General features: G+C 40.7%; 1 protein-coding gene across 4 annotated transcripts in view; it reads left to right on the top strand.

The window, feature by feature from the left end:
- The window catches only part of ZDHHC14 (zinc finger DHHC-type palmitoyltransferase 14), a 63,941-nt gene that overhangs the window by 15,067 nt on the left and 34,467 nt on the right, over nucleotides 1-14,407 (top strand). For 2 of the 4 annotated variants that reach the window (XM_063124508.1, XM_063124505.1), the window contains exon 2: nucleotides 9,396-9,556. In XM_063124508.1, coding sequence (XP_062980578.1) covers nucleotides 9,396-9,556 — 161 coding nt within the window. Of the gene's footprint in view, nucleotides 1-9,395; nucleotides 9,569-14,407 lie in introns of all 4 variants that reach the window. The other 2 variants (XM_063124507.1, XM_063124504.1) reach the window with 1 other exon arrangement.

The raw sequence follows: 14,407 nt of genomic DNA, 5'->3' as shown, positions 1-14,407 counted from the left end.
GATATGTGGGAAAGTAGCATGCTAGAACATTATGGGGGAGCTCTTCCTCTCTACACTTACTCAGGCTCCAAATCCAGGAGTTTACCTTCTGTGTTGCCAAAGGTAAATCTGGTGAGGCTGACGGGGGTCCCTCTGTCCGTGGATGCTGCACCCTCAGTCTTGTTTCTTTTGTGTTTTAAAAAACTGCAAGAAAGACATTTTCTTTCCTGCTCCTTTTAGTGAAATGGTAACACCGAACTATGTGTTGTTGGATGGTTTTAGTAAAAGGATCTGAAACCACGGTTTGAGCTGATCTGCCATTTTATTTGAACCATCAAACCATGCTTTGGGACATGACTCTGCCCTTTCAGAGCCTAATTTGGAATATCATCTGGAAATTCTCAGAGAAGACAGGGGAAGAGGGAAACCACACAATCCATGGTTTGCCTTTATGTCTGGAACACAGATCATGGTTTGGAATATAAATTATGGTAACAGCATCAAACTGTGGTCTGGTATTACATTTGAACCAACCTAGTGGCCATGCACTGGTGTTTTTCTTAGCATGTATGAAAGCAATGGATATTATTTGGAATATAAAAATTAAGCTAACACAATTAGTTCTCTTTCATGGTCTCTGTGCATCACACGTATGGGCTCTGTGCCTGTGTGGAACCTCGTTCAGGAATTTTCCATAGTTGAGGAACGTTTTTGGTGGGAATCCTCCCCCACTGTGCTACTGAGCATGCCCAGTGGGGTTCCCACCTTCCCCTCAGTTCTCTTTTGACCGCCACCTCGGTAGCTTCGTCAGGAGTGCGTTCTGTGAGAAAAACAAATTAGAATAATGTTAGCTGAGGTTTTCCTTTCCTTTATACTTCCTTTCATTTATTTTACTGTTTTTTGCGGGGGGGGGGGGGAGATTCTTCATTTTTTTTCATTTTTACTATCCTCTTGCTAGCTTATGGTGCAGAGGGCTCTATTTAAGAAGTACTCATGTTGTGGGAGCTCTCCTTAACGGATGGACATTCTCTTTGTTTACTGTGCCTTGGAGAGACTCACATTTTAGAGACCCGCTCGCACTGTATGAACCTTTCCAAGCAGGCTCGAAAGAACAGATCGAACCGCCTGAAGGCAATTTTGTGGAAAAGGGGTTTGGAGACTGTAGACACTATAAATCCAGTGTCTTCTTTAGGATCAAAGGATCGGTCAGTAAGAATGTCTTGCCCTGTCTTTCCTACCCCAGGGCCATTGTCCCAAATCACGGGATGCATGGACCTTCCAACACCCGCCCATTCTTTAGCAATCTGAACTGCTAAAAGTATAGCTAAGCAGGCCAAAGAACAGAAAAGAGGCCCAAAAGTTCACTCATTCAGGCAAGCCATCGGAAACAGCTCCTCTGGTACTGACTTGAGATCGTAGCCCTCCAAAACCGATGGCTTCAATACCATCGTCGCCAGAACCCATATCCCAGGCTCCGATACCAATGACTTCTGTCTGTGAAGGAGAGACAAGAGATTCCTCACCACCAATACCAGAGGTGAGAAACCATCTGAGACCACCCAGTTCGCTGGGTGCAGTGGACGATTTGCATAGGCACTCCTCAAGACACAAATCCCATTCTCCACTAGGGAACTGGGAAGTCAGACTAGCTGCCCACCCACCCTTACTGGGTCTGATCCTTAGAAGATTGGCAATACAGAAGGGACTCACTTTCTGAGCCTAATACCTTGGGTTGCCAGGATGCCGAGATATGAGGCGATTACTCCACCTGACATTAGACATTTTCAGTCCCGCGGAAGATAACCTTGTCTTCTCTTCACATTGCGGGGAGAGTCAACGCTCTGGCCAACATCCTCAGCAGAGAATATTCTGCATCCCATGAGTGGGAAATTTCATCCAGGGTACTGCGCAAGATTGTCATTCCTTGGGCGAGCCCCATGATAAAGCTGTTTGCCTTCAGACACAATGCAATATGCAGGCACGTGAAAGAGCAGATATGGATGCTAGTCTCTTGGAGATGCTTTCCTAATCCCATGGAAAGGGGAATTGTGTTACCTCTTTCCTCCATTTCCAATCCTCACACCTGTGGTTGCCAAGCTCCATCAGGATCGTTCGGATGCGATCCTCATAGCTCCCTGGTGGCCCAGACAGCCATGGTTTGCACCACTCCACCGTCTGGCAAAAGGGGAATTCAGCCACCTGCCATTGCTACCAGACCTTATCTCAGGGGTTCGGGGCAGAATTCGATACCCAGACCTGGCCACCTTGAAACGAATTGCTTGAAAGTTCAGAGCAAAAGGTTAGAGGCAATGTATCCTGGAAGCCACCAGAAAACTGGCTACTAGGAAGTCATATAGCAGCAAATGGAAGAGATTCCTACTTTTTACACAGGCACATGAATTTGATCGAGTTACATGCCCTGTGAATACAGTGTTGCTCTTCCTAAACTCTCTTTTTTCTGTGGGATTGAAATATACATCAATCCAAGGACTGTGCCTTTGGCCATGCAGTCCTAACCATGATCCTTCAGTGATTTTGGAGTGATACGGCCAACTCCCGGTAAGTGAGCTTGTTATTTGCCCATATGTGTGATGCACAGAGACCATGAAGAAATGCATGTTGCTTACCTGTAACTGTAGTACTCCAAGTGGTCATCTGTGCATTCACCCAACCCACACAACATCCCCTCTCGGTATCGCTTTTTATTGATACCAAGGAGTTGGGCGCAACTACATTTTTCCCTTGGTTCTGAGGCTGAATGCAGTCTCAAGGAACTGAGGGGATGGCGGGAACCCCACTGGGCATGCTCAGTAGCATGGTGGGATAAGGTTCCTGCCCAAAATGTTCCTCAGCTATTGAAAATTCCGGAATGATGCTCCGTGCAGGCGCAGAGTCCATATGTGTGAATGCACAGAAGACCACTTGGAGAACTACAGTTACAGGTAAGCAAAATGCATTTCCTTGCTTCATTTGGACCCCTCCCCCACAACTGACATCATCTGCCCTGTTTGGGGGGGGGAGGAACAAGGGAAATAGGAGCAGGCTAAGGGAACATCAGGGCCTGCTGCAGTTGGACTCCTGTTGGCAGGAGATAAGAGGCGAAGCAGGGCCATCCCACCAGCTCTGCAGCAAATCTATTTTTTTCCCTTTTCCTTCCCCATCCTCTTTTCTTTGTGTATTATGTCTTTTTAGATTATAAACCTGTGGACAGGGATAGTTTTTTTCTAATTGATTGTAAGCTGTTGTGGGAGCCTTTTCTTGGGCTGAAAAGAGGCATAAAAATACTTGAATTAATTAAATAAAAATCCTTTAATTACATCCAATTCTAATGGGATCAGTTGCATGGATTCTGGAAGCAAAAGCATATCAGTATTAAAACTCTTAATATGTGCACAAATTTTTAGCAATCCCTTTGAAATGAATGGTTTCTCAGGCAGACATTTACTGTTATCTGTTTCAAATACAATTTGTGTGTATATATATATATATATATATATATATATATATATATATCCAAAGTTGGAGTCCACCTCTTACAATGTAAAACTGGGGAGGGGAGAGAACGAAAGAGGGGGTCTCTACAAATGGTAGGCTGGACTGAAGTACAGCCCCGATTGTCCTACAAATGCCCCAAAGAGGCGACCATTACTCATGCCATTGGGTACTATTCCTCGCAGCAGAATGTAGCACAATCACTAGCCCTCATCTCCTGGGGCACAGGAGCAATCATGAGAAAAGTGGGAATTGTACTCCCCCCCCCCTTTCCGCTTCCTGATTTCCTCAGCAGTTAAAGCTGGGACTTGCCTTTCAATCTGAAAGTGTACCAAGGGAAGGAGGGATTGTGCTCCAGAGATGCACATTCTGTCTGCAAATCCTTGGAGATTAATCCCTCTCCTATTCTTTTGGAAGTGAAGGGGCTGGGCCTCAGGGGCTAGTTCCCTCCCCCTCCAGACGTTTTGTGGATAGGGGGAGTTTCACTGCTGAAAGCATTCTGATTGGAATAGAAATTTGGGTCTAAGTATGTTTTCTTTCCCCAAGGGCAAAAAAAGGGGCTAATTTTCTATATTGGCTGCTAAAAAATCATTTTGTTTGTGAAACTAAAAGCTGGTAATGAAACTACTAGAACTCCCATCCAAAATCTGTTTAAGGCAAGCTTTGACTTTTTCCAATATTTCACTATAGGCTAAATCAAACATCATGCAAACAGACTTCTGCTGCTCGAGCAATCGGACTTCCTCCTCCATTCTGCAGCCCCCTATGCTCTCCCAGATCTGCTCCAGAAGGTACCCCTATTTTCAGGAGCAGATTTGGGGGGCATAAATGGCACTCCAGGGGAAAATAAAATGGGTTCCACTAATGGTTTCTCTTCTGATGGCAGAATGACATTGTTGAATCCCGGCCTATATTTTTATACTGCTTTTGAGACAAATGTCCCCAAAAATGATTCAGTATGAACCTTCTAACCACCAGTCAAATATGTTGACCCTATGACCAATCTGAACTGCATTTTACTATTTGCCTTGCCCTAATATAAACAAAGGCAGCTTCTCTCAATAGCCGTTTTCAAACTGTCACCTTGAAGCCTCTTCCCTGCCCCCTCACACTCGAGCAGCTATTGCTTAGGCAGTCACAACAGTCTTATGCCCAGTACAAAGTAGCAGAGCCAGGCTCCTGGCTCCTTAGTTACATTTTAACCACACTCGGAGATTACTCACATCATGCTGTGTGAGCTGACTTCCACTTCCGCAGCAGAGCTCACCTTTGCTCTCCTCCCCGCTGCAGCCCCAATTTTTTTGTGGAGGTCCCTCAAGCCCCCAGAGCAGTTGTGGGGTGCATGTAGGGGGCTGCCGGGCGGGATGGGAAAATCTGTTTCACCATTTATTTCTATTCTGCTGATGGGTGACCATCATTAGATCCAACCCAGTATATAAACATCACAAATCAGAAACAACAAAAATAAAATAAAATGCATTTTCTCACACATCCATACTGGCATAGTATGTGTCTTTCATAAGTGCTAGTGAAATAAATCTAGCCCAACACGTATTAGGATCTGAAATCATATTATTATTATTATTATTATTATTATTATTATTATTATTATTATTATTATTATTATTATTTAGCAGATTGATACGTGTTATCTTTTTATACACAGGCCCATTTCAGAAACTGAAAAATTCCCCCCATAGATTTCTTATTCATGGACTTTGTGTGCAGTCATGTTCCATCATGTTCAAGTTTTGGAAATAGCCTCTGAACTCTTCTGTCATCACTTAGAAACTGGGTGATGCTCCTTTCCACCCTGAAAGCTAAAGAAACTGTTTTCCATTCATAAGCTTAATCCTCCAGAGCTCTGTTCTCTGAATTGCTGATTCAGCCTCTCAATAGTGGGATGCATATGGAGTTCTGTGTTTGAGATGTATATGTATTTGCTTACTCGAAAGCTATTTTTTAAATATATATATATATATCTTTATTATAGAAAACAAGCAGCTCACTTTCCTTGAGCTTCATTTTCAACTGGACTAAATCCAAATGTTATGAGGGTGGCTTGGCTGGTTGTGTCAGGATTGTATATTACCAGATATTTTAGCTTTCTGAAGATGCAGTTTGCATGATGGGAAAAGGGGAAGTTGCTTGAAACAAGATCCACAGAATAGTTTTGAATGTGTTCAAGTTGCCTATATACCAAGTCAGACCATTAGTCCATGTCTACTTTGGACTAATGGTTGCTCTCCAAGTTCTCCTTCCTGGCCCTTGAACCTGAGATTCTTTCAGCTGACTTGAACCTAGGACATCCCACCACTGAACTGTCAAGGTACTGCCTAGATGAGTGAAGGAATGACAACATTTCCAAAGCGTTCAACTTCTGTATATTTATGTACATGAGTGTATAACTATGTATGAGTAAAAAGACAGAAAGTGCTGGGTAAAAGAACAAAATGGTAGTGACGAGAGAGAGAAAGAGAAGGATTGAACAATTGTGAGTGTGCACCTTAGTGTATGTGTATGTATTCCATATATACATAGAATACATACACGTGCCTGAGTGTTCAAGACTGTTACTGTTGTGTACAACATCAAATGTGTATATCTGTGAGAATTGAGGACTGTGGAGAGGACAAGGAAGGGAAGGAACTCCCCCTATTCTTCCCCCACCCCTGTCTCACTAAGAAGGGTTTAACCAGTTCTAAACTTATCTTATACTTGCCAAAGTCAGGATTAGGCATAATTGTTAAGTTTTAGTCCAGAGGCTTTGAATACATCTGGCAAGTATATGTCATGGAGTTGTGATTAATATGTTCATTTTGGCCCCAACCTTGTTTGTCTAAACAAAAAGATTTATAAATGTTCTGCACATTATCAGTTTTCTTTAGTACTAAACTGTTGATTTGCAAACTAAGCAATATTCTAGGATTTCAAAGACTTTACAACCCCTGGAACAATTATTTGCATTTCTATATCTTGTCCTTGGAGGATAAGCAGTTCTTCTCTTTTTTTAAATTTGTTTTTATTGTAAAATTTCAACCAAAATCTATTATAAAAAGAAAGAAGACAGAATATTCTGGTAACAAGAAGAATCTCATGTTGCAATTTAGGAGAGAGTATTCCATTATTCCTAAAAAACATTGATGCTTTGGTATGTTGTTCACCATACAGACCAACATGATATTATTTACTTGCAGGATGAATGAATTGTTTTTATTTTTTAAATCAACTAGAAAATGCCAGTGTAAATTGGGAAAACAAAGTGTTCCTTTAAGTTTGAATCGGCATAATACTTCATGAGCCATAGTAAATTACATCCAGATCTAAAAGCTGTATATGTGAAGGAATGCATATATGTCATTGAAATATGCTTAAGTCTCAGTGTGAAATGGAATTAATAAATAGTGGCAACGAAACTGAAGGTACCCCAACAACCTTAATGAAAGCCAAATGTGGCAGACAAATAAATGGGTGGATTTCCTTTAAAAATGATGTTCTCTGGATGTAGAATGATATCTAGGAAATAAAGCTTGACCTCTATCAGAGAGGTAGGTAGAAGAAGGAAAGTTGGTATGATGATATCCTGATTTAGTTGGAATTGTGAGACCACCTTTAGAAGAAAGAAACAGTCCATTTGTAGCATTACTTTGTCCATGGACCGGATGTCAGGGCCCTGATCCTTCAAACACACAGTGTGGCATTCTCAAATAGGACAGCACAAATCAGTGAGACTTTATTTATTGTAGCAAATCCCATGGTAAAAGGTTGATGGTTACACAGTTCAGAAATCATGTAGCTGATGACAATAAGATGTAGTCTCCATAAGTAGTTCCACAACAATTCAAAACTAACAATTAACTGTGTCAGAGATGCTAACAACATGGTTTCCCTGTTGTAATCCTTACTTCTCAGGATACAGGCGAAGGGGTTTAAATGATTCTTGGTGTAATCCATCTCAGGCAATCCAAGACAAGGGTTCTAGAAAAAGACCTAAACAAATCCACACACACAGAGGTTTAGTCCAACCTTGAAATCTTCGCTGAAACCTCCACACTACAGAGGTTAAGACTTTTCAAATCCAGGAGTCAAAACAAGAGAGTAAATCCAGAGGAATTTTAGCCCATCAATGAGGCCCCTTCTCAAAGAGGGCATCTCTATTCAGCCCTTTTGAGTTGACGCTTCAGCCTGTGTGACCTCTCTGACCCCTTCTCTTCTGTTCAGTTCTCACAGAGAGGCTGTCAAGGTGAAAGCTAGCAGTTGGACGGGAGTAACTTACCTCCTGCAGATGTGGAGCTGGGCCACAACTTATGAAAAGTTAGGAATGATTAGTCATGCTTTAGTTAGAATGATTGGTCATAGTTTTCTCACTCTGCATGCTGAAGTAATAGCACTGGCTAAATGAGCAGTGGAGAAGAAGAAAGAAAACTCAGAGAAGATAGGAAAGTAAGAAAAAGAAAGCCAGAAAAGAAGGTCATGTGGTGAGAAAATGACATACTGTGAGAGAATGTTCCAAATGTTGGTAGTTGTTGTGGTAGACGAAAAGGAACTTAGAGGCAAGTGGGAGCCATGCCTAGAGCATGTGCAGAGGGAGGTGGGCAGGGCTCCCCCCAAAAACTCTGTCTAGCGCTAGAATTTTCTGAATGACTGCTCTCCATAGAGAGCATAATATGGATTTACATAATCCATATGTATGAGTTACAGAGGAATTAAAGAAGAATGTTGGGTTGGACCATGTTCCAAGTGCCTTTGCTATGGGAGTTAAGAATATCAGCTGGGAGAAATGGGGCCTTTGTTGCTGCAACACCAAGACTCTCTAGAATACCTTCTCGGAGGAGTTAGAGTTGCTCCTTTCTCATTTCTTGAAAAACACACAAAACACTCTTACTCCATATTGCATTTGGGTGTTGTGACTTATTGCACTATTATTAAGCTTTTCCTTTGGAAATTATGTTATTATGAATTTGTAATTTCATTATGATTATTGCATTTTAAATAAGTACGTTGATGTAATTATGTAATTATGCGTTGCCTTGAACTTGGACAGTAAGATAAAATATGTTAAATATATGCATATAAAGATCTGCTTGGATTAAGTATATCACATACTTCTGTGATTATTTATTATTATAATTTGTTACTTATTCCATTTCTATACCCCCCCCCCCCCACCATAGCCAAAGTCTTCTGGGCAGTTTACAACAATTTCTGAGGATTTACAGTACACCACACATCACAGTGAATCAATATATTTTTTCAACTCGCTGTACAGGAATATTAGGCGTATTGTTTTCTAACGTTTTTAGCTTAATAATTATATAGTAAATCTCTGGTAACAATAACATATTTCTTACATAGAAGGGCTTAGAAAATCTTTGTATTCCATATTGTTGTGTAAGTGCATCCAGTTAATTGGATCTCTTGTGCATTCTCCAAAGCTAGAAGAGGGGTGAAGACTGAAAATAAAAGCTGGGTACTGCATTACATTTTAAACATAATCTCAGATACAAACCTAGATCATTAAATGGTATGTCTTTATAAAAACTCTTTGAATATCTTCTCTTATCATTGCACTCTAGAAAATAAGGTGGGAGAAGAGCATGTGAGGCTGAACCTGCTCCAGTACTATCATTGAGTCAGCCCAAAGAGGGGTGGGGTGCCATCTGAATGTACTCTCAGAAATTTTGTAAAATGCATATTTTCAAATAAAATGGAAGCTTTGTTAGTTTTGTGCTTCAAGGGGAAATGGGTGGGAAGCATTCCTGGTTGTACTGAATAGTAACTAGAACTTGGATTTGAGAAATATATGTTATTTGCAGTAGTTCCTCCTCCCACTGCTATTCCTTCATAGGACCAATAATGGTAGTTACTACTTTGTGTTATGGTAGTTCGTTACATTTAACTTTTCATTTCCCCCTATTTTGCAGTTGTCCATATTTATCAGATCAGATTACACCTGCTATCCCTGCTGTAGGAGCAATTCTATTCTTTTTTGTGATGGGGACCTTGCTACGTACTAGCTTCAGTGATCCTGGAGTCCTGCCTCGTGCAACACCAGATGAAGCAGCAGATCTGGAAAGACAAATAGGTAACACAGAAGGTCTGTCATTGTCCCTTTACTTTCTTTGTAAATGTATGTATTGAATGGTAATATCATCTTTATTGTTGCTGCTGCTGCTTTAAACCAAGGGTATTGAACCTCAGCCCTGTGGGGCAAATCTGGCCCACCATTCTGTCCCTCTGGGATTCCCCTCTGGCCATGCCCCCTTCTTCTGGCTCCCACCCCCTTTCTCCTGACCAATAGTTTGGTGATTTCCTGCCTTTGCACATTTTCCCACCATTCAAAAAGGTTGAAATGCCTCTCCTGAAGCTTAATTACTAACAGTAAATGCTTTAAGCTAAAACATTTTGTATGAAAAGAATGGTGTCCAGGGCAGGATCTACACTACTGCTTTAAAGCGCTTTATAACAGTTATAAAGCGCTTTAACTGCTTTAAAGCACTATAAAACTGTTATAAAGCGCTTTAAAGCAGTAGTGTAGATCCAGCCCTGTACATTACGTAGTGCCCAAAAGATCAAAGGTCAAACTTAGCTTGTTTGCAAACTAAATTTGATAGGTGCTACAACATCTTGGGACCTGAGAGGAAGAGGCAAAGTTACATGAAACACATTATTGCTACAATTTTGTTTGTGTGTTCCCTTATTTTGGTTTCAGCAGTGATAGACTGTTTAAGGCTTTCTCTTTCAGCAACCCAGGCAAATTAGCTACTTGTTTAGACATGACCCAGAGCTTGATCTAAATTTAGGTCGACTAGAAAGAGATACTTTTTGGGTTGTTCACACCATCATGAATTGTTCATCTTCTAAATAATATAGGCATTTAAGCAAGTAGTGTCCTCTATATCTGAAAACACACACTATTGACTACCATTTGAGCATGCCGTTGGAAGCGTATGGAGACCATATGTTCTCAAGTGTCCATGACAACTTTAGTTTTATTATAATAAAAAATTACCTCAGGCTTGGAGTTCTGGTCTGAGATTGCTGCTTCATTATGCATTGAAGAAAGGAAAATGATTGTCCTTCCTTTATTTGGCACATAGCTTATCAAAATTTTAAAGGCACAATTACAAATAATTCCAACAAGGAAAAAGATAGAAGACAACAGAAGAAACCAATGTGGCTCCACAAAAAGCTTAGAGACTACCTGAAAACAAAAAAAGGACACATATAGGAAGTGGAAGGAAGGCCGGGCTACTAAAGAAGAGTACAGACAGGTAGCACAGAAGTACAGGAATGGCATCAGGAAGGCTAAAGCTGAGAATGAGTTGAGGCTAGCGAGGAATGATAAAAGCATCAAAAAAAGCTTTCCTCAGATATGTGCATAGTAAAAGGCAGAGGAAAGAAATGCTGGTTCAACTACTAAATGAGGATGGAAAAATTATAACAGATGATGAAGAAAAGGCAGAAGTGCTCAAGTCTTGCTTAGTAGTAATTCTTGCTCTCCTGAGTCTACAACCCAGCTGGAAAAGTGAAGTACAAGCTGAAGGGACAGGATTACAGCTAGTTCAAATCTCCAGGGCCTGATGAAATGCATCCTAGAGTAATAAAGGAACTGGCAGAACCACTGTCTATCATCTTTGCGAAATCATGGAGAATGCGTGAAGTGCTGGAAACTGGAGGAGGGCTAACATTGTCCCAATCTTCAAAAAGGGCAAAAAGGAGGAACCTGGGAATTACAGATCAGTCATTCTGACATCAATCCCTGGGAATTTTTGGGAGCAGATTATAAAGAAGTGAAACTGTAAGCACCTGTGATTACTAGAAGCCAATGTGGATTTGTCAAGAACAAATCCTGCCAGACTAATTTGATCTCATTCTTTGATCGGGTAACCTTCCTTGTGGACTGTGGAAATGCTGTGGACATAATATATCTTGACTTCAGCAAAGCTTTTGACAAAGTACCATATGACATTCTGATCAGCAAACTAGTTAAAAGTGGGCTAGATGGAACAACTATTAGGTGGATCCACAGTTGGCTACATAATCGGACTCAAAGAGTGCTAATCAATGGTACCTTCTCAAACTGGAGGGAGATAATGAGTGGGGCACCGCAGGTTTCAGTCTTGGGCCCAGTGCTCTTCAATGTTTTTATTAATGATTTGGATGAGTTGCAGGGAATGCTTATCAAATTTGCAGATGACACAAAATTAGGGGGGATAGCTAATACTCTGGAAGACAGAAGCAAATATCAGAGTGATCTTGATAGGCTGGAGCGCTGGGCTGAAAACAACAGAATGAAATTTAATAGGGATCTTGGAATTGTTGTAGATCAAAAGCTGAATATGAGCCAACGGTGTAATGTGGCTTCAAAAAAAGCAACTGTTATTTTGGGATGCATTAATAGAAGTATAGCTTCCAAATCATGCGAGGTACTGGTTCCCCTCTATTCAGTACTGGTTAGGCCTTATCTTGAGTATTGTATTCAGTTTTGGCTGCCACACTTCAAGAAGGATGCAGATAAGCTGGAGGGGGTTCAGAGGAGGGCAACAAGGATGTTCAGGGGTATGGAAACAAAGCCCTATGAGGAGAGACTGAAAGAACTGGGCATGTTTAGTCTGGAGAAGAGAAGGCTGAAGGGAGACATGATAGCACTGTTCAAATACTTGAAAGGTTATCACACAGAGGAGGACCAGGGTTCTCAATCTCTTCTCAATCATCCCAGAGTGCAGGACACGGACTAATGGGCTCAAGTTTCAGGAGGCCAGATTCCAGCTGGACATCAGAAAAACTTCCTGATTGTTAAAGCAGTATGACAATGGAACCAATGACCTAGGGAGGTAGCGGGCTCTCCCACACTAGAGGCATTCAAGAGGCAGCTGGATAGCCATCTGTCAGGGAAGCTTTAATGTGGATTCCTGCATTGAGCAGGGGGTTGGACTTGATGGCCTTATAGCCCCCTTCCAACTCTACTATTCTATGATTCTAAATGTCGACTCTTGTAAACCAAAAATGCTGCTGTTGACACTGCTGGATTTATGGGCAAGGAACTCTGGGAATTTCTGGGTGCTTTTTCAATGTGCCAACCAGAATCAGGTTTTTCTTACCTGATCCCCTGGATAGTGCCACACTGATGAAGAAGTTTTGAATTATTACCTTTTATTCAGAATCTTCTAAATGTGTTGTTAGTTTCTCAATGATTGTCTGGCCTAAGTTTCAAGCTGCTGGGGCACTATCTTCCTTCCCCATATATGTCTGCATCATAAACATATTGTGTTTTGGAATTGCAGCACAGCCAGAATTTTATGCCATACCTCTCTGGTTTGCCTCAGTGGCCATCTTCCTCTAGATCATATTAATTGTTCATTAGTTATAACATTCTATGGCGGAAAGCATTCTGGGAGAGTCTTGGTAAACATATTACACAAGTCATGTACAGGGGCAAGCTTGTCTCTCATGTTGATGTTTCAGCATTGAAGCCAATAATCAAATCTGAGGAATTAATTTCCTTTTAAAGGAGGCCAGAGATAATGTGCCCTGGAAGTGCTCCTAGAAGTGTAAATCGCATATCTGTCACACCCTTTTTAAAAATCTTCATAATCTTTACCCTGAAATTAAAGACAAGAAGGCACTTTGGGTGGTTCTTCGTACGGGCATTTGTAAGCTGACCTCCAAGTTTTAACTGAACATTTGTTTCATTTTGCTTTGCCATAGAATGCTTTCTTATCATGACAAAGTTTCACATTTTAAAGTATTAGCACACCCAAGTTCTTACATGCTTCATTTACAGCATCAGTATGTTCATCACAATCTTCATTCATTAGCTGCCATTATCTCCTGAATCATTATTAGTGCCCTGCACACTATTTTCACAAATTTTCTTTCTGGAGTGGCAGGCAGCACATAAAGACTTCCCTGGTACAAGAAGCACATGACTAGTAGCTGCAGTAGAAAAGAACTCTGCTGTTACTCGTCAAAGGTTCCCCCCCCCCACTTTTGCTTCGTGGCGTTGTAGTGCATCACAACAAATATGCCCAAAGGGATGATTGTAGCAACCCAAGGAAACATTTTGATGATAAAGAAAAAAGTTTGTTATTTCAAAATAACCCACACATGCAAACAGAATCTATTTAGTGCTGTCTTCAAAATCCAGAATAGTCTTAATACCAGATTTTCTGCAGTATAATTCCTTGTGATGCTCATAACTTCGAAGCTGATCTACAAAGCACTGCAACAAGTATCATAATGAGTATCAGAGCTCCAGACTATCACATCAATTACTCAAAGAATGATGCATTCATTGTGTTGTCATGAAGTTTCCAATAAGTGCATGCACAGTTATTTTTATTTATTTTGATTATGATTGTATTTTTAGTTTTATTAAATATTTTTATTTACTTTGCAGATCTTAATGCAAGGAAGTGCTGTTTCACTGAAGTGATTTGCCACTTCAATGAAGAAGTATTTGCTTTGTGCCACTGCTCTGAACAGAGATCTTTTTTATTTTTCTTATCTACACTTTCTCAACCCCAAGATTTATGGTACAACCCAGGGTCTTAGTCATAACTGGGTTACCTGCCTTTTCCCCCTCACAGGGATGTGGAGGCAATACACCAGCTCAGAAGCAGCCACACGTGATGGAATCCTTTTTTGACACAGATGGCTGTGCATCCTGTTTCTTGAGGTTTTTTTTTAAATGCATATGTCTTTTAAAAACTAAATGTTTAAAATTCCAAATAAGGAATTTTTTTGAATAAGGCATTTTTTTAATCCAAAAGATACAAGCATTTGTGCAGAAACATATAAGAAATGCTGCTCTGAAATGCACATTTCTGGCACACATGACTGTAATATATACAAAAATGAATGATTTGCATGATGCGTGGAATTTAAATGTGATTCAATTTACTTAATCTGCAGTATATTACATATTCAGGGT

This window comes from Elgaria multicarinata, chromosome 4 (assembly GCF_023053635.1).
Source record: "Elgaria multicarinata webbii isolate HBS135686 ecotype San Diego chromosome 4, rElgMul1.1.pri, whole genome shotgun sequence".
Lineage (NCBI taxonomy): Eukaryota > Metazoa > Chordata > Lepidosauria > Squamata > Anguidae > Elgaria > Elgaria multicarinata.
The sequence above is the reverse complement of the archived record's forward strand: the minus strand, read 5'-3'. Positions and strand labels throughout refer to the sequence as shown.